This window comes from Mesoplodon mirus (assembly GCF_964341445.2).
Source record: "Mesoplodon mirus genome assembly, chromosome: 12".
NCBI lineage: Eukaryota > Metazoa > Chordata > Mammalia > Artiodactyla > Ziphiidae > Mesoplodon > Mesoplodon mirus.
In genome coordinates, this window is record NC_138988.1 from 31,745,903 (window position 1) to 31,770,075 (window position 24,173).

Consider the following 24,173-nt stretch of genomic DNA (forward strand, 5'->3'; position numbering starts at 1 on the left):
CATCCAGAAAATAGGAGCTTTGCAAGGTAGTGACTTTACCTTAATAAGGGGTGTTAGAATGGTGACTGGCTGACCAAACACCAGAAGATTCACAAATAGGATGGGAGGTTTGGAGAGACAAACTGATCTAAGATCCTTACAGATTCAAAGGTTCTAACGACAGAACCTCAAGAAGGAAGTAAGTGTTAGTACCTTTTTGCCTCAGATGTCATACAAGTATTAACCATAGAAACTATGCTAAAATTGACTCTAAGGTCAAATATCAAAGTTATGAGGATGGAAGGAAAAAAAGTCATAGGAACTTTCTCTTTTCCCTCATGGTTGTCAATTTTGTGTATAAAGATTTGGGTAGTAGTGTTTGTTGTTTTCGAAGCAGATAGAATGATTTTTTTTCTCTTTGAAGATTCTTTAAAGCCCTGGTTTGCTTTCTTTCTCATCAAACTTATGGTCCTCTTAATAGTTTTCAGGATATTACATTTTGAAAAGATTACTCTTAATCCAAAATTATAAAGCAGCATTTCAGGGAATGGCAGTCTGTCCACATGTCAAAGAAGCAGTCCTGTGGAACAACTGGTGTTTAAAGCTCATTAATCATTAATAATGAGGTAGTGTCCAGTAAAACGTGTACGTTGCAACAGCTTGGCTCTTCCCCATAATCAGTTATATAAATAGACCAGAATGATCATTCCTATTTTACCAATGCAGAAACAGGGTCTTGGAGCAGCTTGCCTACCATGACTGTGGATGGAGCAGGTGCTAAAATCCAAATCCACTAGCACCTGTCTAGTGCTCTTTCTAATACTGTTTTCAATACTAAAAACTGTTACTGTTTTTTCCTAATAGCAGGTCTAGAGACTTACTTAAATGCAGAATATATTTTTTCTCTCTAACTACAGTGGTTCTCTGGAGTAGGAGGGCAGATAGCTTCAGCCAAAGAATTGGCCTCTTAACTTTAATGCCGTCTCTAATTCATCTTATGTCCTCAAGAAAGACTCTTGCAAACATCACTACTGATGTCTGAAGATGCTTGACCCTCTCCTTGAAAAGAGAGATACTAACACTTACTTCAAATAAAAATCCTATGGATATGGATAGAACAATGCTTGTCAGACAGGGTAGATTTGACTGGGTGGTGCAGCAAAATGCTTAGGAGCTCAGGTTCAGTGAGAGAGATGTGGGCTTAAGTCTTTGTTTTGCCACCTACTGGCTGTGACATTATCATCATCTCATGGAGCCTCGGGGCCCTTACCTGTAAAATGGGAATAATAGGACCTACCTTTTTGGCTGTTGGGAGGATTAGGTAAGAAAATGTGTGTAAAAGCATGAATACTGTGCTGTTTTCTAAAAACACGTTTATTGTGAGTTACTATTCATTGTCTTTCACTCACTTTTCTATTGGGGGTATTATTGTGTGTTTCTGATTTACTTCCACTTTGCAGTTTATGCTCAGCACATTAGGTGCTAAATAAATCCTAGTCTGTAGCACCACGCTGGACCCACAATCAGTAACAATTCAATAGACTAAGTGCCTCCTGGGTGCCCAGCCCAACGCCGATCTCCAAGAATACTAAGCTGCCTGAGACTAGACCCCTGCTGAGAGAAAGTGATCCTCAGGTTGTTGTAGAGGTGTTCCAGAAAGGTCTGGAGATGGATGAGTGCTGAGTGAGTCACAGGCAACCAGGCCAAGAAAGGTGGGAGGGGGCTTGGTGGAGAGGGAGCTGCTGAATGAAGGCACAGATCTCTGTCAGCAGATTGCCTGAGTGAACTGTAAGCCTGCATCAGTGTTTTAATACTTGCTTGGCTAGTCACATAACCTCTCAGAACCTCAGTTTACCTGAAAAGAAATATACAACGATGTCTACCTACTAGATTCAATGAAGTAATATTTGCAAATACTTGCTTGGCACATCATCTGGCACAAAGTAAGTGCTCAATAAATGTTAGCCACCGTTACCATTATGTTCTAACAATTTTATAATACCTTATAATTATGAACGGTGTCATTCCAAGAATAATTCATTCCCTGGTCGTTGGACTGCGAAGGAGGATTCCAGGATTCACTGCTTCAGTCTTGAAGAGCTTTAAAGCAAGGAGGCTCTAGAGCAGTCTTCACAATCCCCGTCAAGGGCCTGCGCGACGTCTTTTACTCCGGGAGGCGGTACAGGAGGACCCATGCAGAGCCGGGCTCCCAGGGTCACATGGGCCGCGGCCCCGCCCCGGCCGAGCCCGTCCCCCGCGGCTGCGGCAGCTGTGGCTGCGTCTGCGCGGAGCCGAGCGCGCTCTGTAGCGCGGTTTGCAGTGGAGGCGGCGCAAACAGCCAGGGGGCGGCGGATGGCTCTGCGGGGCCTGGCAGGCTTGGGGCCCGGCTCCCGCGGGCCGCTGGATGAGGCGGGGGCAGCGGACGAGGGACGCGAGGGGCCGGCCGTGGTGGCAGCGGGAGACGCGCCAGAGGACGTTGAAGAGGACGAGGGCCGCAGCCGGGGCCTGCTGCGCTGGGACGGCTTCTCAGCCTGGCTGCATTGCGTGTGTGTGGTGGGCTTCGACCTGGAGCTGGGCCAAGCCGTGGAGGTGAGGCCCGGCCGCACCTGGCTCCCGCGCCCCGTCCCGGTCCCCGCGCTGGGGCAGCCCCATTAGAGCTTGTGGCCCGCGGGCCGACCGGCCTGGACCCTGTCCGCTGCGCATCCGGGCGTGGCCGGCAGCCCCTCCGCCGTCTACCGGGCTGCGGTCCAGAGGCAGTTCCCGTGGGAGGATCGTGGGCTGTGGCTAAGGGTGAAAAGTTCTCTCTAGGCCCCTCCTAAATACTTGTTGATGGCCCTGTTTTCTTTTTCTTTCTTCTTCTTTTTTTTTAACCCGGTGTCACAGGAATAACTAGAATGGTTAGCAGCACCCGGAGAAGACTGCAGGCAGGATGTTTGGGACTTTTTCAAGAAGCAGACAATGCCCCTGACATATGGTGAACTATAATAGCCAGACCTCACACAACCAACTTTTTTTAGACTCATGGATTGTTTTGGTCATTTGCAGCGACTCTCAGAGCATTCCACTCAGCCTGAGCCGAAATGCTTGTCTCAGCAGGGGTTTTCTCCTTTTCCTCCTTTTGTTCCTCATCTCTGTTATTTCTTGATGTTGCTTCTGAGGCGGCCTGAAAGCTAATAGCAAGATGAACATAAGGGAAATCGTTCGCTTGTGAATTTGTCAAGTTTTCCATTTTTATAGCGCCTTGTTGAAAGGCCTTGTAATCTTGACATTATTTATGGTTCCTTCTGTAGCGTAAGAGATTGCTTGTCTTTATGTAGCCAAGAAAAACGTAGAGTCAGAAGGACCTATGTTTAGAAGATTTTTTTGTTTGTTTTGGTGGCATTGACAGATTTTAATGAATCATCTCATTCTGACTTTAGTGGCATGAGTGGGCTATGAAAATTGGCCAGGGAGGTATTTCTTAATGTGGAGTGTGTATTCAGCCTGTCTTCTCTGTGTTTTATCATTACACAGCTCAATACACTTTAAGATTTAGGCATTATCTTGGTTGCTGAGCAGACGTATATGAAAGATATACTCTAACCTGTATTTATAGAGTAAGACTACAATTTAGAGGAGAGCCAAGAATTAATCACACTAGCAGATAGGGCTAAATGCAGTGCCTGGCACGTGACAGTGTTCAATAAAAAATTGGTAGAGTGAGTGAATACATGAACAGTACTTTGAGATGGAAACAACAGTTCCCAAAGACTGTGAAGAAGAGATTTATGTCATCTATCATTTACACTGACATATTATCCTGAAGCTATATGTATAGCAAAATACGATTTAATCAGAAAGCATAGGATTGAGTTGTTGTAGTCGATTACGTTTTTGAATAGTTAAAGGAGATCCTTTTGGACTCTGACCATTTGGGCATTCTTTATAACGTGTATGTTTTTTTCTGACCTAATAAACAATACTTAGCAGGTATTGAGGTGCTACAAAAATGTGAATCACTGAGACTATTTTGAATTTCATTTCCCATAGTATATGCTATTGCACAGAGTTTTCTTTAGGTCTTTGGTTCTTCACATTTTTAAAAGGTCCAGAATGCAGATAAGTTATGAACTTCATGAACTCTTTCCCTAAGGAAAATGGTAATACAAAACCATGTATATGCTTCCATTGACTATCTGGGGGTCATTTATGGAGTTTCTGTTGCATTATCCTCAGGTTAAGAATCACTGATTTTAGAAAGTGTAGGGTGAGGGTGGGGAAGATTCCCTAATAAAGGATCCCAAGAAAGATAAACACATTGAGAGGCAACACAATTTAATTTTGTTTTGTTTTCCTGAGAAATGTAGAATGCCATTTTTAAAATGAAGAAAAAGGAATACAAATTAATAATTAATATAACAAAATAGTTGAAAATATATTTCACTTTTGTAATATGGCCATATCCAGGCCAAAAATGGACAGGAGGGATGGCTGTAATGGGGCAAGAAGGTAAGTATAGAATTGTGTTGGAGAAATGACATAATAGCCCCACCCTACTTCCTATAATGCACAACCATAGGGATTCAGAAGGGAAGTTAATTAAATAGGTTAAAAACTAAGTTTGGACAGTATATCCTCCAACAACACACTCAGTTGTGTTATCAGAAATGCAGTCATTTTGTCTTAGGCTTGAGAGAGACTTAAGAAGTCAGTTCTGCCATGATAGAAAGTACCAGTTGCAAATTTTAAATGTATAAACAATTCCACTTATTTAAGCTTAAATCCCTACTAAAGAGATAATGTAGAATATTGACCAAGAACTCAGACCCTAGAGCTAGACTGCCTAGGCTTGAATCTCTGTGACTTGGGGTACGTTACTTAGCTCATCTGAGCCTCACACTCCTCTGTGACAGGATAACAGTGCCTATATCATGGCACTGTTGTGAGGGTTAGGTAAGTTAATGTTGATGAAGCATTTGTAACAGTGCCTTGGACTCAGTAAGACCTAGGTAAGTCTGTATTTGGGAAGCACTGAAATTCTCTTTCATTTTCAATGAAGAGAACCCCTAACTTTTGCTTTGTGAAGATGAGGCCTTTGGACCTTAGTTTTCTCACTAGAAAAATGAAGTTGAAGTACTAGAATCAGTATTCTTTTTTTTTTTTGCAGTACACGGGCCTCTCACTGCTGTGGCCTCTCACTGCTGTGGCCTCTCCCGTTGTGGAGCACAGGCTCCAGATGCGCAGGCTCAGTGGCCATGGCTCACAGGCCCAGCTGCTCCTCGGCATGTGGGATCTTCCTGGACCGGGGCACGAACCCATGCCCCCTGCATTGGCAGGTGGACTCTCAACCACTGTGCCACCAGGGAAGCCCAAATCAGTATTCTTTTTAAAGTAGGGGAACTTTTTTTCTGGGTAGATGAAAATCAGATGTACCTCAGTGGCTAATCTGGTTGAAATGGGGCCTGTGTGTATATATTTGGTTGTGGATGACAAAAACTAAGCTATAGCTGAAGGAGAAAAGGCACATTTGCTGTAAGGCCACAGAGGTGTTTCAGGATGTCCAAGGTACAAACCTAGAGGGACTTCCAGAAAACGGCTAGAGCCCAGAACCAGGGAAGTCTCTTGTTTATGCTCTTGTTTTATGGATTTTGTTCATGCTTCATGCTCTCCTTTAAACTAACTTCTCTGCTTCTGTGATCTTTATGGCGAAGTTGCCCTTTTCAGCCACTTCAATGAAGAGAGTGAATGTCATTCTCATACCAAACACCAGAGGAAGGTACTCAGGCCTGGTTTGGAGCAGATTCTCACTCTGCTATAATCAGCTGAAGACCTGAGTGGTTGGAGGAGTGGTCTGTGTTGCATAAAATGTCTGTTGGAAACCCTGTCCTAGAAGAAGGGGACAGTGAAGGGGGTCTTTTTAGCTGGGAAGAGACTGCAAAAGGTGTTGACTACAGGAGGTGTGCTCAACTTCTTTCTTTTCCCCTGAGATGGCTCTGGCATCACCAGAGTGACACTAAGGGTCCTCTGGAACAAGGTTTGAAATCCTCTGAATTTTATATATTCTATGTCACTTCCAGCTCTGTGAAATTACCTGATTTTATAATAAAGCCTTAATTAATTATCTGAATCCAGAATTGCCTCATTCCAGTTTTTTTTCTCATTGAGTAATAATATGTTCATTGTTGTAAACTTGGCAAGAAAGGGAATTATAAACACTAGAAAACATCACTCATAATTATATTAAGAGATTAATACTTGGCATTTGTGTTAATGCTGTTTTTCTTTATATAATTTTGTATCTGTCAAGGATTAGTCTGATTGTTAAGAACAGAAATCCTCTCAAATTTAAGTGAAGAGAAATTGATTGTAAGGAATCTTTTGGAACCAGTTACAGGAAGCAGGGTTGAACCTCATGGAATTTGGAAAGCCCCAGGCTTTTGCCTTTGTCTCTGTGGAGCTGTGTGGTCTTTTGTCTCTGCTTCTCTTTGCATGTCTGTTCTATTCTCTGTGCTGAGGCTGGTTTCCTCTGCAAGGGTCTCAATTTCTGCTCCCCCATTTCACTTGACTTTGGGTTTCCACGGTACTGATACTAGCCAAACTTCTAGTTTTGTATTCTGGAACCAGGCAGAAGCTTAATTCAAATACTAGAGTATCTGATTGGTTCAGCATGGGTCAGGTGCTCTCTGTTGTTCAGTCAGTTGCGGTAAGGAGACAGTGTTTCAGTAACCATAGTGGCCACTTAGGCTCACCCCTGCAAAAGGAGGGGACACTTGAAAGCATGGTCTGGGCAGCAGTCCCCCAAATAGGTCTGCTGTAAGAGTCTGCCATTACTGATAAGCATTCTCATAAACAATTTGCCATATCGTTAAAGAGTCCTCATAAATATTTTTTTATGGACCATAATTTATTTAACCATTTCCCCTAATTTGGATATTTGGTAGTTTCTTTTTTTCTTCATAGTGTGAAGAGTTGTTTGCCACCTGTACACACTTCCTTAGAGATGGTCTTCATTTTTTGAGGGCCTTTAAATCATGTGAACTCACGGAACTCACAACACATCATGGGAGGTGACACATCTGTAATTTGAGATTACTTCTTGAAACTCTCTAGCCCCCACCCCAATTTTGTAAGAATCGAGAAATCATTGGTGGCTTTCCCCCTGTTGAAGGCTATGACCTATCAACTTTTTGGACAGAATATCAATCTAGTGAAAAGAGTACAAGCTTTGGGGTGTTGAACATATGCTAATTGTCCGATTTTTGACCAGTTTCTTCAATTCTCTGAGTCTCATTTTCCTCAATTATAAAATGGCAAAATAATATCCTGAGCATTGTTGGAGGTACTAAGTGAGATAAAGCATGTAAAAGTTAATGTCTGTCATTTAATGCATACCCAATATGTTAGCCCCCCTTTTTAAAAATATTTTTTAAATTTTGTTTTATTTTTTTATTTTTGGCTGCATTGGGTCTTTGTTGCTGCACGCGGGCTTTCTCTAGTTGTGGTGAGCGGGGGCTACTCTTTGTTGCGGTGTGTGGACTTATTGCAGTGGCTTCTCTTGTTGCGGAGCACTGGCTCTAGGAGTTTGGGCTTCAGTAGTTGTGACACGCGGGCTCAGTAGTTGTGGCACATGGGCTCTAGAGCACAGGCTTAGTAGTGGCGCACAGGCTTAATTGCTCCGTGGCATGTGAAAGCTTCCTGGACCAGGGATCGAACCCGTGTCCCCTGAATTGACAGGTGGATTCTTTTTTTTTTTTTTTTTGGCGGTACGCGGTCCTCTCACTGTTGTGGCATCTCCCGCTGCGGAGCACAGGCTCCGGATGCGCGGGCTCAGTGGCCATGGCTCACGGGCCCAGCTGCTCTGCCGCATGTGGGATCTTCCCAGACCGGGACACAAACCCGTGTCCTCTGCATCGGCAGGCGGACTCTCAACCACTGCGCCACCAGGGAAGCCCGACAGGTGGATTCTTAACCACTGCATCAGGGAAGTCCCTAGCCCCTTTTTTATAATTAGTGTCCTTGCACATTCAATAATCAGTGTGGGACTATCTTGGCTATTCCCTCACTCCTGTTATTTTGCCTTAAATTTATTTAAAAAAATACACAGCTTTGGATGTGAATCATCCAAGCTAAACTTGTGTCAGTCACAAGCATTTAAAGCACTTTCTGGGAATCAAGTTTATTAGTTTTCACTTTGCTGATAATCTATGACATAGCCTATTTGTATGTACATATATGTATATGTACATAGTTTGTATTTCACCTCTTTGGTGAAAAGAATTTCAGGCCAGTTAAATTATCTATAAAAAGCAGGACAGGGCTTCCCTGGTGGCGCGGTGGTTGAGAGTCCACCTGCCGATGCAGGGGATGTGGGTTCGTGCCCCGGTCTGGGAGGATCCCACGTGCCGCGGAGTGGCTGGACCCGTGGGCCATGGCTGCTGGGCCTGTGCGTCCGGAGCCTGTGCTCCGCAATGGGAGAGGCCACAACAGTGAGAGGCCCGCATACCGCAAAAAAAAAAAAAAGCAGGACAATTTATAATCATTTCATTACTGATCCCTCCCTACTTTTTTTTCTAACAAATTGAAGATAAAGCCCTGCTTTGGGATGAAGGTAAACTTATGCCGTTTTTAAAAGAGCAGGTAGCAGAAATGACTCCGCTTTTTTTCCCACTTCTGTTTTTTGTTGGGTCACTGCCTATTTATTCCCCCTTATCCCCTAACAGGGTGGAACCTGGAGTAGTCCGCACAGTTTTCTTTATCTTAGCAAAGTTTCTGTTTATTTTTCTGAGAAGGATAAAGGCAGTTGTGTGGAAGGTTTTCGTGTTTCTTCCTCTCTTCTGGGTGACCCATAGCCTCAGTATTTGATCCTCAGCATGTTCACTGTTTTAATCGAAATGGGTGTGTATAATTGCATGCTGTTATACTGTCTCATTGAACCATCTATTCAGATATTTACTGGGCAACTTCCATATCCAGACAGTGGTATGTTCTGGAGATAAAGCCTTGATTATCCCTTCCTTATTGAGTTTGCAGTCTAGCATGGAAGGTAGACCATTCAACAGTGAATGTTAGGATAGGATTTGCAGGGTACTAATAATGGCCTTTAAATTTCCTTGTGAAATAGTAGCACTTCGTGGTAGCCTGATGTAGTTCTATGATTTGAGATTTAAAACCTTAGTGACCTCTTGAGCTTCTTAGGCTCCCAGATTCTACAAAAGCTTCCTTGGTGTTACTAATCTCTGATTCAGTTATGAAATTATATAATCTGGAGATAATCTGGGACGTTCTCCTGTCTAGTTAGTTCTTTCACAAGTACTTTATGTTTTTGTACTTACTGTGATGAATGACGTGAAAAATGGAAAACTGTACCTAAACTTTACTTTTTTTTGAGAAATGCTTTACCGTCCATTCCATTTTCAAACTGATCAAGTTTTCTAGTAGCGTAATTTAACTTCAATCTTGAGCAAGCGGGAATCTTAGACTTGAGGATACTGTGATTTCAGGCCATTTTTTCCACTTTTTAAAGTAAGTAACATTTTCATTGAAGTGTAACACATGTGGAAAAGTGCACAAGTCCTAAATCTGTATTTTGGTGAATTTTCAAAAAGTGAATATACCATGTTACTACCATAGAGATCAAGAAGCAATATTATCACTGCCCCCAAATTTCCCTTACATCCTCTTTCAGTCACGACCCATTCTCCTTTCCCCTCCAGGTCCTGGCAACCACTTACCTACTTTGTCTCTATGGATTCTCCTTTTCTGTATATTTCATATGAATGGAATCATACAACACGTGGCCTTTTGTGTCTGGCTTCTTTCACTTAGTATGTTTTTAAGATTCATCCATGTTGTAGTATGTATTGGTACTTCATTCCTTTATATGGTTGAGTTTTATATCATTATATGGATACATCACTTTTTAAAAAATAAGTTTATTTATTGATTTATTTTTGGCTGTGTTGGGTCTTTGTTGCTTTGCGCGGGCTTTCTCTAGTTGCGGCGAGCGGGGGCTATTCTTTGTTGCAGTGCGCGGGCTTCTCATTGCGGTGGCTTCTCTTGTGGAGCACAGGCTCTAGGCGGGTGGGCTTCAGTAGTTGCGGCGTGTGGGCTCAGTAGTTGTGGTGCACGGGCTTAGTTGCTCTGCAGCATGTGGGATCTTCCCAGACCAGGGCTCGAACCTGTGTCCCCTGCCTTAGCAGGCGGATTCTTAACCACTTCGCCACCAGGGAAGTCCGGATACATCACATTTTGTTTATCCATTCATCATTTGATGGAAATCTGGATTGTTTCCACCTTTTGGCTATGATGAATAATGCTGTTATGAACGTTCATGTACAAGTTTTTGTGTGGATGTATGCTTTTCACTTCTCTTGGATGTATACCTAGGAGTGAAATTGCTGGGTCATATGGTAACTCCATGTTTAATTTTTTTTTTTTGTGGCTGCTTTGGGTCGTTGTTGCTGTGCACGGGCTTTCTCTCGTTGCGACGAGCCGGGGATACCCTTCGTCGTGGTGCGTGTGCTTCTCATTGCGGTGGCTTCTCTTATTGTGGAGCGTGGGCTCTAGGCTTGCAGGCTTCAGTAGTTGCAGCATGGGGGCTCAGTAGTTGTGGTGCATGGGCTCTAGAAAGCAGGCTTAGTAGTTGTGGCGCACGGGCTTAGTTGTTCCATTGTATGTGGGACCTTCCTGGACCAGGGATCGAACCTGTGTCCCCTGCATTGGCAGGTGGATTCTTAACCACTTTGCCACCAGGGAAGTCCTCCATGTTTAATTTTATGAGAAGCTACTAAATGGTTTTCCAATGTGACTTCATTTTCACATTTTCATCAGTAATGTATCAGGCTCCTAATTTCTCCATATCCTTGCTACCACTTTGTCCTTTTTTTTTTGCGGTACGCGGGCCTCTCACTGTTGTGGCCTCTCCCGTTGTGGAGCACAGGCTCCGGATGTGCAGGCTCAGCGGCCATGGCTCACGGGCCCAGCCGCTCCACGGCATGTGGGATCTCCCCGGACCGGGGCACGAACCCATGTCCCCTGCATCGGCAGGCGGACTCTCAACCACTGCGCCACCAGGGAAGCCCCACTTTGTCCTTTTGATTACAGCCATCCTAGAGGTATGAGGTGGTATCTTACTTTAATTTTATTTGTTTTTCCCTAATAACTAATGACATTGAGTGTCTTTTCATGTGCTTATTGGCCTCTTGTATATCTTTTTTGGAGAAATTTCAAATCAGATCCTTTGCCCATTTAAAAATTGGGTTATTTGACTTTTTATTGTTGAATTATAAGAGTTCTTTATAGATCCTGTACTCTAGGCCCTTATCAGATATATGATTTGCAGATACTTTCTCCCATTCTGCAGTATGTCTTCACTTTCTTTGTAGTGTTCTTTGAAGTGCAAAAGCTTTAAATTTTGATGAAGTCCAATTTATTTATGGTTGTGTTTTTGGTGTCATAGCTTAGAAACCATTGTCTAATCCACAGTCATAAAGATTTATTCCTATATTTTCTCTAAGAGTTTTATAGTTTCAGGTTTTACACTTAGGTCTTTGATCCACTTTGGGTTACTTTTTGAATATGATGTGAAATAGAGGTGTTACTTTTTTAAAATCCTTATTTTGAGATAATTTTAGAGTTACGAAAGTAATTCATTCAGCTTCCTTTAATGTTAACATTTTATATAAACATAGTACAATTATCAAATCTAAGAATATAAGATTGGCATTATACTGTTTACTGAGCAACAGAGTTTATTCAATTTCACTAGTTTTTCTATTAATGTCTTTTTTTTCAGGATCCAGTCCAGGTTCCTGCATTGCATACAGGTGTCATAACTCCCTCTGCAATCTGTGGAAGTTCCTCAGTCTTTTCTTATATTTCATGACTTTGACACTTTGGAAGAATATTGGTCAGATATTTTGTAGTATGTCTCTCGATTTGGGTTTTTCTGGTGTGTTCCTATGATTAGTCTGGGATTATGTATTATTGGGAAGAATACCCCAGACGTGATGTGCCCTTCTTGGTGCATCATATCAAAGAGTACATGGTGTTAAAATGTCTTATTATTGGTGATTTTAACCTTGATCACTTGGTTAAAATGATGTCTGCCAGATTTATCCACTGTGAATTTACTGTTTTTCTCTTCATAATTAGTAAATATTTATTTTGTGGGAGATACTTTGAGACTGTGCAGTATCTTGTTTCTCAAATTTGCTTGCTAATTTCAGCATCCAAAAGTGGATCTTTCCTGTAGTAACTATTATTACTCTGGTGTTCTAATAGTGATTTGCTATTTTCCTTATTCCTTCTACATTTATTAGTTGGAATTCTTTTTTTTTAATACAGTATTTCAGTTACATTTTTATTATTTTGATTTTAAAATATTTATTTATTTTTGGCTGCATTGGGTCTTTGTTGCTGTGTGCAGGCTTTCTCTAGTTGCGGTGAGCAGGGGCTACTCTTCATTGCACGGGCTTCTCATTGCGGTGGCTTCTCTTGCTGTGGAGCACGGGCTCTCTAAGTGCGTGGGCTTCAGTAGTTGTGGCACGCAGGCCCAGTAGTTGTGGCTCACGGGATTAGTTGCTCCGCAGCATGTCAGATCTTCCTTGACCAGGGCTTGAACCCATGTCCCCTGCATTGGCAGGCAGATTCTTAACCACTGCACCAACAGGGAAGTCCCCAAGGTTATGATGATGTTCTTTGTGAGTTAATGTTTCTGTAGGAGATCAAGGCAAGGTTTCTTGGGAAATGTAGTCTCTGTCAGGCCTGGGACACCTGGCAGGGTCATGCAGTAGAGACAGATACCGAGTCACATGGCATCAGGTAGACACCCATTCACACACAACTTGGGTGCATGGCAGGCATGAATTTTTCCCATGTCCAAATGATACTGGCAGTAAGTTAGCTGATATTTCTAATTTTCCTCCTCCTGGGACCATGATTATTTTCATACTGAGTTGGGAATGCTAGAGAGATGTAGATGTATGCAAAGAGATGTACCTTTGAATAGACCCATTTAAAACATTTTGTAATACTCTTTTCCAGTATATATATTAATATTTTTCTGAGACACATTTTTTCTATTGTAACATGTTGTAAAATATGTCATCATTCTTAAGCCTTAATAATTATATCAAATAAAACTCACTTTTCTCTTGGGTTATTACCTGGCCACCTCTCCCTTATTTGCTGTAACATGGGAGATCTTAGCATAGGTAACAAAACCAGAGTGACATTAGTTGATGCTCTCTGCCCCCCTTTAATGCCACCCAGAATGCCAGTGGTTGGGGGAACAGAGATGCCTTTACTTGAGCTATGGAGAGAGGAAGCTTCAAGTGACAGGCATCTCCAGGTACTGGAACTAATCCACAGTTGATTATTTCCCAAATAGCTATCAGGAGCTAACTGACTAAAACTAAACTAACAGTGATTACCCAAACTTATATTTAAACTTTTTTTTTAACAAAATAAAGTATGTACACAGGTAATAATTCTAGTAACTGTGGCAATTTGTGCAGTTCTAGATACTTGGTAGTGGTTACTTTTCTTTCTTTCTTTTTTTTTTTTTTTGCGGTATGCGGGCCTCTCACTGTCGTGGCCTCTCCCGCTGTGGAGCACAGGCTCTGGACGCGCAGGCCCAGGAGCCATGGCTCACGGGCTCAGCTGCTCTGCAGCATGTGGGATCTTCCTGGACCGGGGCACGAACCCGTGTCCCCTGCATTGGCAGGTGGACTCTCAACCACTGAGCCACCAGGGAAGCCGCTCTTTTGTTTTTTAAATAGGGAGTTGATGTTTTTAAAGTTAAGTATGAATTTTTCTTTTTTATTTAATTTTTAAAAATCTCTATTTTCATTTGTTTATTTTTTTCTTTTGCCTGTGCAGCAATCAGGATCTTAGTTCCCTAACCAGGGATCGAACCTGTGCCCCTGCAGTGGAAGCATGGAGTCTTAACCACTGGACCATCAGGGAAGTCCCTGAACTTTTCTGATTTTTCTGATCTTAAGTACAGTGTGGCCATTTCAGTAGCTGTAGCATATAAATATGCATTGTTTCTTTTTGAATATCATATTTGTTCCAAAATAAAACACTGAGTAGTTCTAACAGAGTACATTAAAATGAAATTCTAGATACTATTTGACAGTCTAGTACAATCAGAGTTTTTACTTTACTTTTTTTTTTTAATTTTAATTTTATTTTTGGCTGCATTGGGTCTTCATTGCTGCGCAAGGGCTTTTCTCTAGTTGTGGTGAGTGGGGCTACTCTTCGTTGTGGTGCCTGGGCTTCTCATTGCGGTGGCTTCTCTTGTTGCAGAGCACGGGCTCTAGGCGTGTGGCTTCAGTAGTTGCAGCTCGTGGGCTTAGTAGTTGTGGTGTGTGGGCCCTAGAGCTCATGGGCTTCAGTAGTTGTGGCGCGTGGACTCAGTAGTTGTGGCTAACGGGCTCTAGAGCGCAGGATCAGTAGTTGTGGTTCATGGGCTTTGTTGCTCCATGGCATGTGGAGTCTTCCCGGGCCAGGGATTGAACCTGTGTCCCCTGCATTGGCAAGTGGATTCTTGTGCCACCAGGGAAGTCCCACAGTCAGAGTTTTTAAAAGGCAGACTGTTTTTTTGTGGGTTTTTTTTTGGGCTGCGCTGTGCGGCTTGTGGGATCCTAGTTACCTGACCAGGGATCGAACCCGGGCCCCCTGCATTGGAAGTGTGGAGTCCAAACCACTGGGCCACCAGGGAATTCCCTGAAAGACAGACTTGGTAGGTTCTGTAGTTTTTATATCCTTTTAACTTACTTAAATATATAGAGCATATATAAGCCCCTTAAATACATGCATATACACACATATATATACACACATGTTATATATATATATTTAAGGCACTCATATATATGGGTAAAACATACCAACATTTTTCTTCTATACTGTCTTGCTAATATTTTAAACCTTAGGAAACCAATGTCCAGATGAACCATGGTTGATATCTTTATGTAATAAAAAATGGAATTTTGTATATTTGCTTTTGAGTTGGTATTTTAATTTGAGGAAATAAAAATTTGAAGGGCATTCACATAAAAGTGAATTTAGAGTCTAAGATTAAGCTGTTACAGGCCACTAAACTTCTCAATATGTTTTAGACCAGCAAACTCCAGGTTAACTTAGATGTAAAGAGATTTTCATGAATATGGCTAAATAGGTTATAAGTTTGCCATTTCTCCTTTATTTTTATTTATTTATTAAATATTTATTTATTTATTTACTCGGCTGTGCCGGGTCTTAGTTGCGGCATGCAGCATCTTTGCCATTTCTCCTTTAAAGGTAACAAAGTAAAATGGTCTCAAGGTGAAGCAAGGAAGATCTATGTACACTTAAAGAAGAATTACATATTACTAAATACTGAGTTGTTTAACAGAGCTAATCTGAGAGTATATCCACTGATTGAAGAAATATTTTTTTAGTGTCTACTATGCACCAGAAACTGTTCTAGGTGTGAAGATAGACTGTTGAACAAAACAGACCAGGTTCTTGCCTTCATGAGTTGTGGAGACAGAGGTTAAGTCAGGTTGGTCAGAACATGGGATACAAAGCAAAGTGGAGCAAATATTGGCTTTGGTGTCATTCTCTATTCCAGGAATGCTGGGTGGCTTTCATGTAACAATACCAGCTCTGTAGACCCTCCTCCTACTCCTGAATTGAGTAGGATTATATGCTACATCCTGGCTAGGGGAGGAAGAGGGCTGTGATTGTGTGTTAATGATTGCTACTATGGGTGGAGTGAGGAATGGTGGCTTGTGTACTTTGGAATCAGGCAGACCTAAGTTCAAGTCCTGTTTGTGGCACTTACTAGATGCTAAATTTCAGGAGAGTTATTTAACTACTATGAACTTGTCCACTCTTCTGTAAAGATGTGAAGAATTGACAGAGTTGTGAAAATTAAAAACTCTAGAAGATGGTCAGTAATGTGAATTCTCCCCATCTTTTTTCTTACCTTAGTTTTCTTATATGTAAAGTGGGGATACCATTACTAGCCTTGTCTATTATTGTGAGAACTAAATAAATGAAATAAATATGTGAAACCACCTTAATACAATTTTTAATGTGCTATTACTGTATGTTATTTCTGGAAATGTAAGATTTTCAGGCACCTGGGCAACTCTGGGGAATAGAACTCATGGATTCTTCCAGAACTGGGCAGCCATGGATCCCATTAGCAACCTAGTATTAATGCAGTTCCACTACACTTTGTGTTGTTTCCTCTCTTTTTGGTTACCAGCCACTAGCTAACCTGCTGCTCCAAATCCCATCTCTTCTTCACATTCCCGAGAGAATCTGTACTGGCCCACTTGAGCACTGGTACTCTCTTGGGCAGAATTTTCATACCCAGCCCCATCTGGGCACTTGGTTGATTGGCCTGTAGAGCGGGTGCCCTTGGGTCTCGTGTTTACTAGTGCTTGTTCTGACAGGAGCTGTGCTGGCCTAGTCTTGCTTCCTTCGTGGGGCTGTGGGGCAGGAATTTCCCTCAGAAGGTGGCTGGGTCACTGCAGGCACTAAATTGACCTATCTAGGGAAGTGCTATGACTATTTAAAGGGATTGGAGGGAAATAGGATAGGCTTTATGGTGGGAAGATGGCCTTTGAGATTTCTTAAATTGCAGATGATCATTTTTTCCTTTTCATTTTTCTTTTAGTAAGTAGTTAGTAATTTGTATTACTTCTTGGAATCAATTGAAAATTATTATTTCTTTCTTTTTTTTTTTTTTTTGCGGTACGTGGGCCTCTCACTGTTGTGGCCTCTCCCGTTGCGGAGCACAGGCTCCGGACGCGCAGGCCCAGCGGCCATGGCTCACGGACCCAGCCGCTCCGCGGCCATGTGGGATCTTCCTGCACCGGGGCACGAGCCCGTGTCCCCTGCATCGGCAGGCGGACTCTCAACCACTGTGCCACCACGGAAGCCCCCTCCTGTGGTTCATTGTTAAATTTGTGAACTGTTTCTTAAACCAATTTGATCATAGCCGACTAGTATTTTAGAAGTACCTGCTAATGTTTACAATATATACTCAATATATTGGTCTAACAAAATTTAACTCTTCTTCTCCCAGGTAATTTATCCTCAACATTCCAAACTTACTGATAAAGAAGTAAGTAAAAATAGTGCCCTATATAGTTCACTGTTTTATTTCTGTTTGTTTTTATTGGTGTATATATGTCAGCATATATAGTTTTTGTTTTCTTTTTCAGAAAACCAATATTTGCTATTTGTCTTTTCCAGATTCAAATTCAGGTAACTATTTTTCATGTGGTGTTTCTGTTGAATTTTATACTGAGAATACTGATTATACTCTTAATATATGAAAATTAATTGAAATAACATAGTAGAATGCAAACTCAATTTCATCCTAACAGATTAGTGATTTTGATTCCTACTTTTATGATCCTAGTCGTGTCTTACTTATTTTCGTTGGTTCAACTTTGAAAATAACTGTTATCTTGTAATGAGGTAAAACATCATGGAGCAATAAACTGTTGAAATAATGAAGAGATTGAAAATCATCAACGCTGGTATGTTTGAGGATTTATATTAAGCAGTTTTAGTTTAGGATTTGGGAGCTTGCCAAGAACTCTGTAAAAGCAGGGATTAAAAAAAATCAGGGTAAACATGGTTATAAAGCATGGCCATCAATTATTTGCAATAGTTTATGTGAGTTCGTATATATAAAGCATTTGAAATAGTGCTTGGGTATAGAAAGTACTTTATAAGTGTTTGCTATTATTATTAAGCTTGGTTTTGCTGGTCTCCTTCAAGTTCTTCCTTTGTGTGGTCCTATAAGTTGATATCTTTCAGGTTACCTTTTGTGTTTCACTTTGAAAATAATTTTTCAGGTTTATAGTGACCAGATCACTTAACTTCTTAGACCACACACTTAGAATCCTATGAAGCAAAGGCACTTCAGTTCCCTTTCCTTTTGTGGTTACTTCTAATATACTGTTAATTTAGTTTAGATAATCTGATTTGGGAGACTTGACATTTTAGCTTTTTAAAGCATTTTCTCTTTTCCTTATAAATGCTTCCATAATTTTTTCCTATAGCTTTGGAACTCAGCTTTCATGAAATATGTTTAAAAAAAAAGGTTTAGTTAAAAAGATGGCTTTGAGCGATCCTGGGACGGCTTTTGTTTTGACCTGGAATTATTGGAATCTTTTCACATGTTTTGCCTGTTAATGAGATAATGATACAGCGGTCTTATAGGATCTCCCCTTATTTCGGATAACATTTGCCTTACAAAGTGCACACATGTAGTTCTGATTGTAGTGAGTATTGGATTGGACTTCCATGACTCAGGTGAGTTGTGTGGATTACAGGATGAACTGACTTCATGTGATTATACTGCACACTCTTCTTTTTCAGGTCATGGCTGGTTTTCATGGCTCTCTCCCTTTCACCTCTCTACATGTGCATCAAGACTAAGAAGTTAATTGTATGATGTCTGATAGTCTTTTTTATTTCTAGTTTTGTAGTTATTCTCTGTATGAGTCATTTTCTTATTGGAAGTTAAACTCAAGTGTGTATCTGTGTAAATGAGCATTTGTTCAGGGAATTCCCTGGAAGTCTAGGGGTTAGGACTCCGTGGGGCCAAAAAAAACCCAATTTGTTCAGTATTTTAGGCATTTGAATGACCTACAGATGTTTTGTAATGCCTTTTTTATAAGCTGCATATCAAAGGAAGTGTGGTTCATTTTATTCAAAGTATGGTTGCTACTTAGAAGTAAAGTCAACAAAAGATCTTAAAAATAGATATCTTGCCATCTTAACAGATGAATATTAATCTAGACAGCAAGAGACTGTGCATTTATATATATTTGAGATCACTATTCTCAATTGTGATTATCCAAATAGTTTGTTTCACTTATGTGTTCATTAAATGGAAGTTGGAATTAGTACTATGCCAACTTTGAAAGGGGTTTAATTTTTCCCAAGATACCTTTATTGTTACAGAAGGTTCAGTAGAGCAGTTTTTAGGAAAGAGTCATAACCTAGCTTTTGTTTCCACGGTGCACACATAAAAAAAGTAAAACAACATTTAGACTCTATGGTAAGTTATACAGATAAAGAAGAATACTTTTGGGATTCCCAATGGGAGGATTTGCCAGTCCTCCACTTCCTCCACCCCCTACCCACACACAACTTAGATACTGTGACTTTAGAAAAAAGTTTTGTTTTGTTTGTTTTTAGCTTTCAGTTTTTTGTTCCATTTGAATGGCTTTTATCTTTAGGAGCCTAAGTTTAAAGAATGTTTTCTCTCTAATAAATATTTGTCAGATATTTTTCTCGTTATTTACCATTAATATCATCTGGATATATGCATTCCTGAGTCTTCAGCTGTGATGGGTATCCAAGGACTGTAATCACTATGCTCTAAACATGGCCAGAGAGAAAACTTAGCATTAGTAGAGAGAGTTTCAAGTGATGATGAATCCGAGGAAAGTATTAATCCTTGTTCTGGATGGATTAGATGTGCAGATAATATTTGTCTAAACAGATTTTTTTCTATGTAAACAGCTGGGACGTCTTCATGTACTTTACACTTCCCAGTGGTGAAAGGAGTGCTTCTCACACTCATCTGTGTTGAAGGGCCATTTGGGTGTTTTTAGAATTTCCAATCTGTTGTGGACCGGTGCTTTTATAAAATGCTGTATACATGAATTATTAGAAAAATGAAAGGGAGAAAAACCAAAGAATACAAAATAAAAGTCCAAATTTGTCACAGCAATATCAAATTGCTATAAGGGTTTCTAAATGTGTATTCTCAGTTTGGGTATTTATTTTGTCATGTACTGTAACAAGAGTTTGTGGACTTGCAACACTCTATGGACTACACTTTGAGAAGTGTAGTCCCTGGTCTAAACTCCTGCTTCTCAGTATTTCCAACTCTAATCACAGAGAGGTGACTACATAGAGCTGAAGGCCAGGGATAGGGCTAGCTCTTAAGGTCTCATGTTTTATTTTAGTCTTACTCTGAACTGTTCTATAGCTGTTTTCCACTAATATAAAAATACTCTGGGACTTCCCTGGTGGAGCAGTGGTTAAGAATCTACCTGCCAATGCAGGAGACACGGGTTTGAGCCCTGGTCCAGGAAGATCTCACATGCTGTGGAGCAACAAAGCCCATGCGCCACAAATACTGAACCTGCGCCCTAGAGCCCACGAGCCACAACTACTGAGCCCATGTGCCATAACTACTAAAGCCCATGTGCCTAGAGCCCATGCTCTGCAACAAAGACAAGCCACTGCAATGAGAAGCCTGTGCACTGCAACAAAGAGCAGCTCCCGCTCGCTGCAACTAGAGAAAGCCCGCGTGCAGCAACGAAGACCCAACGCAGCCATAAATAAATAAATAAATTTATTAAAAAAACAAAAACAAAAACAAAACTGATCAAGGGTCTTCCCTGGTGGCTCAGTGGTTAAGACTCTGTGTTCCCAATGCAGGGGGCCCAGGCTCGATCCCTGGTCCAGGAACTAGATCCCACATGCATGCCACAACTAAGAGTTCTCATGCTGCAACTAAGGAGCTGGTGAGCTGCAACTAAGGAGCCCGTGAGCCGCAACTAAGGAGCCTGCCTGCCACAACTAAGGAGCCCACCTGCCACAACTAAGACCTGACGCAACCAAATAAATAAATTAATTTAAAAAATAGTCTGAAGTTGTCTTTTCCCTTTAGAAGAAATATTTAAGCTTTTTTCCCCTCAAATCTCAAGTAATTTTTTTTTTTTTTTTTTTTTTTTGCGATACGCGGGCCTCTCACTGTTGCGGTCTCTCCCGTTGCGGAGCACGGGCTCCAGACGCGCAGGCTGAGTGGCCATGGCTCACGGGCCCAGCCGCTCCGCGGCATGTGGGATCTTCCCGGACCGGGGCACGAACCCGTGTGCCCTGCATCGGCAGGTGGACTCTCAACCACTGCGCCACCAGGGAAGCCCTCAAGTAATTTTTTTAAAAATAAATTTATTTGTTTTTATTTTTGGCTGTGTTGGGTCTTTGTTGCTGCGCGTGGGCTTTCTCTAGTTGTGGCGAGTGGGGGCTACTCTTCATTGCAGCGCGTGGGCTTCTCATTTTCCTGGCTTCTCTTGTTGCAGAGCACGGGCTCTAGGCGCGCGGGCTTCAGTAGTTGTGGCACACGGGCTCAGTAGTTGTGGCTCACGGGCTCTAGAGCGCAGGCTCAGTAGTTGTGGCGCATAGGCTTAGGTGCTCCGTGGCATGTGGGATCTTCCCAGACCAGGGCTCGAACCTGTGTCCCCTGCATTGGCAGGTGGATTCTTAACCACTGGGCCACCAGGGAAGCCCCTCAAGTCATATTTTTGATACAGGAAATTCTCTTCCGTTTATCTATAGCTTTGCAGTCTTGGTTTGATCTGCTATGACAAGTAAAGAAACTGAACTGACTCACCCTCCAGTCCCCTTTGTTTCTTCCCTCCTCCACCAAAGAAATACTAGTTTCTATAAGTGCATTTAGGTATACGTACTGAGTTGCTTTTTTAAAAACTTAAACATAATATCAAGTTTCTGCTTCCTTTTTGAGAACTTGATGTGCTAAAGAAATATAAGTACTTCTGTGTGTAATAAAATCTTGAGCACATTTTATATTTAATATAATCTCATTAGTTCTAAATACAGTAACTGGGAAGAATTTGAGTGACAGGCTACTTCTTGTGTCTTTCACTTTTTAGAGTATTTACAGTTTTTTGTAATTATTGCCTGACAGTTTAGGTAATATTTTAAGAGGTTTGCTAAAATGATTGACGTTTAAAAACTTTATAATTAAAATGATTAAAATAGTAAGTCTATTACTTGGGCTCTTCCTGAGTCTGCTATGTTTTTTTTTTTTTTTAATTCTCATTGTGAAATATAAAACACATATAAGGTCAAGAAATAGAACTTTGCCAACACCTCAAAAGCCCCCTCATGTCTCTTCCCAAACAGTATTTCCCTCCCCCTTGCCTAAGGTAACCACTATCTTGATTCTTTTTTTTTCTTTTTATTAAAAATTTTTAAATATAATTTTTAAAGTTTGCCTTCCATTTACAGTTATTGCAAAATAATGGCTATATTCCCTGTGTTGTACAATAATCCTTGTAGCCTATCTCACACCCAGTAGTTTGTACCCCCCACTCCTCCACCCCTATATTCCCTGCCTCTCCGCCACTGGTAACCAACCATTAGTTCTCTATATCTGTGAGTCTGCTTTTTTTCTGTTAGTTTGTTGTATTTTTTAGATTCCACATGTAAGTGATATCATACATATGTCTTTCTCTGTCTGACTTATTTCACTTAGCATAATGCTCTCCAGGTCCATCCATGTTGCTGCAAATGGCAAAATTTTGTTCTTTTTTATGTCTGAGTAGTATTCCATTTGTGCGTGTGTGTGTGTGTGTGTGTGTGTGTGTGTGTGTGTGTGTGTGTATCATATCATCTTTATCCATTCATCAGTTGATGGACATTTAGGTTGCTTCCATACCTTGGTAATTGTAAATAAGGCTGCTATGAACATTGGGGTGCATGTATCTTTTCAAATCACTCTACTCATTCTTATAGTAATAAGATTCTTGCTTTTCTTTATAAATTTATCACCCAACCATGTATTCCTAAACACTATTGTTTAGTTTGCCTGCTTTATTAAAAACAAAAAACAAAAAACAAAAAAAAACTATGTAAATGGATTTGAATAATTTGTATTCTTTTATATTTGGCTTCTTTTGCTCATAATTATGTTTGTGAATCAACATTACATGCACACAGTTTTCAAAAAGTTTTAATTACATAGAGAAAATGGAATAGGGAAAACAGTAGAGGGACATAGGAGTTAAGATGCGTAGTTTACTAATGGCTTTGCCTTTAACTAGCAAAGATGGCTTAGAGCAAGTCGAACTGTCAGGATCTCTTTTTTCTTCTCTAAAGCATGATAGAATGTGTTTCAGTAATTGATAGGACCCCTTTAGCTCTAAGATGTGATGAAACTGGATAAATAAATGTTATACTGTGCTGCCCTTAATTTCTTTCATTTTTGTTTTCATTAGGTTGTCTTGGAGATACCCAGTTTTGTTTTAGATTTCGACAGTCTTCTGGGAGGAGGTTGTCACTGCATTGTCTCCTGGATCAATTTGAGAAAGATTTACCAGTTTACTTAAAGGTTGGAAAAGTAGTAATAGAATAATGTCTATGTGAGAGGAAACTTTAGAACTCAGTTACTCAGTTACCTCTTATAGCATTCAGAAATATTGTGCTTTTGTTTTGTTACTGTATTATACTGCTGAATTTCCTGAGTCTAATTCATAAGGATTTAGCATGTGAGTGAAAGAGACTTTATAAAGTTACGATTCTTAAAACATAATGCCATTGTGAATTATAGAAATTAGAATGTTGAATTAATTTTCTTTCACGTGTTAAAACTCTTTGTTTAGATGTGGAAGTGGGGTGGTAGTATACCAGTGAATATCACCCAGAGTTGAAGATTCCCTGTGGTAATCCCTACCTGCTTTATAGTAGAATTATTTTTGTCCCTTTTTGATTTTTGAATGAGCTTTGGTTTATAGTTGTTTATTAAAAACAATTTTAATAATTCAGATGATTTCTGAGTGTAGAATTTCTGTTTGGTACTTCATACTTTTATCTCTAACTGCATGAAGAACATTTCCATCTGGATGTCCTATTAGCACATCCAATAAGAACTTGACATCTTTTGCCTAAAATAAGTATTTACAGCTTACCTTCCTGGTTCCACTAATGACAGGAATCCTCTTCCAGTTAGCAAAGATGTTACCTTTTGAAATGTCTCTTATAGCCATCTTGTCCTTTTCATGACCATTTGCTATCACTAATAACATATTCTGTCAACTGCTGATAATAATAGCTACTACTTATTAGAGCTTTTTATGTTCTTGGCATTGTATCAATAAGCATATATTATCTTATTAATCCTCCCTATATTGTTCCAAGAGAGTTCCTTTTGCAAATGAAGGAATTGAGGGCTATTGAGGATAAAAATATTTGCCCAAAGACGTCCATCTTCTGTCTTTTTCAGTGCAATATATCTTACACAGTGTTCCCAGCTAAAGTGTACATATATATTACATAAAATAAATAAAATCTAAAATGATTATTTATTGCTTAATGAATAAAGATCTAATGATAGTAATATTTCCTGGTTCTCACTTTTTGGGCCTTCCAAAATAAAACCT

General features: G+C 40.6%; 1 protein-coding gene and 1 long non-coding RNA gene across 3 annotated transcripts in view; one reads left to right on the forward strand and one right to left on the reverse strand.

The window, feature by feature from the left end:
* Positions 1 to 2,064, reverse strand: part of LOC309813701 — a 30,695-nt gene extending 28,631 nt beyond the window's left edge. The window contains exon 1 of the long non-coding RNA XR_014295533.1: positions 1,982 to 2,064. This is a non-coding gene — a long non-coding RNA (uncharacterized lncRNA). The remainder of the gene's footprint in view (positions 1 to 1,981) is intronic.
* Positions 2,065 to 2,100: 36 nt separating this feature from the next.
* The window catches only part of DENND6A (DENN domain containing 6A), a 52,979-nt gene continuing 30,906 nt past the window's right edge, over positions 2,101 to 24,173 (forward strand). For both annotated transcript variants that reach the window (XM_082638762.1, XM_082638763.1), the window contains exons 1-4: positions 2,101 to 2,568; positions 17,045 to 17,083; positions 17,184 to 17,226; positions 23,013 to 23,125. In XM_082638762.1, coding sequence (XP_082494888.1) covers positions 2,173 to 2,568; positions 17,045 to 17,083; positions 17,184 to 17,226; positions 23,013 to 23,125 — 591 coding nt within the window. In that variant the 5' untranslated portion in view covers positions 2,101 to 2,172. The remainder of the gene's footprint in view (positions 2,569 to 17,044; positions 17,084 to 17,183; positions 17,227 to 23,012; positions 23,126 to 24,173) is intronic.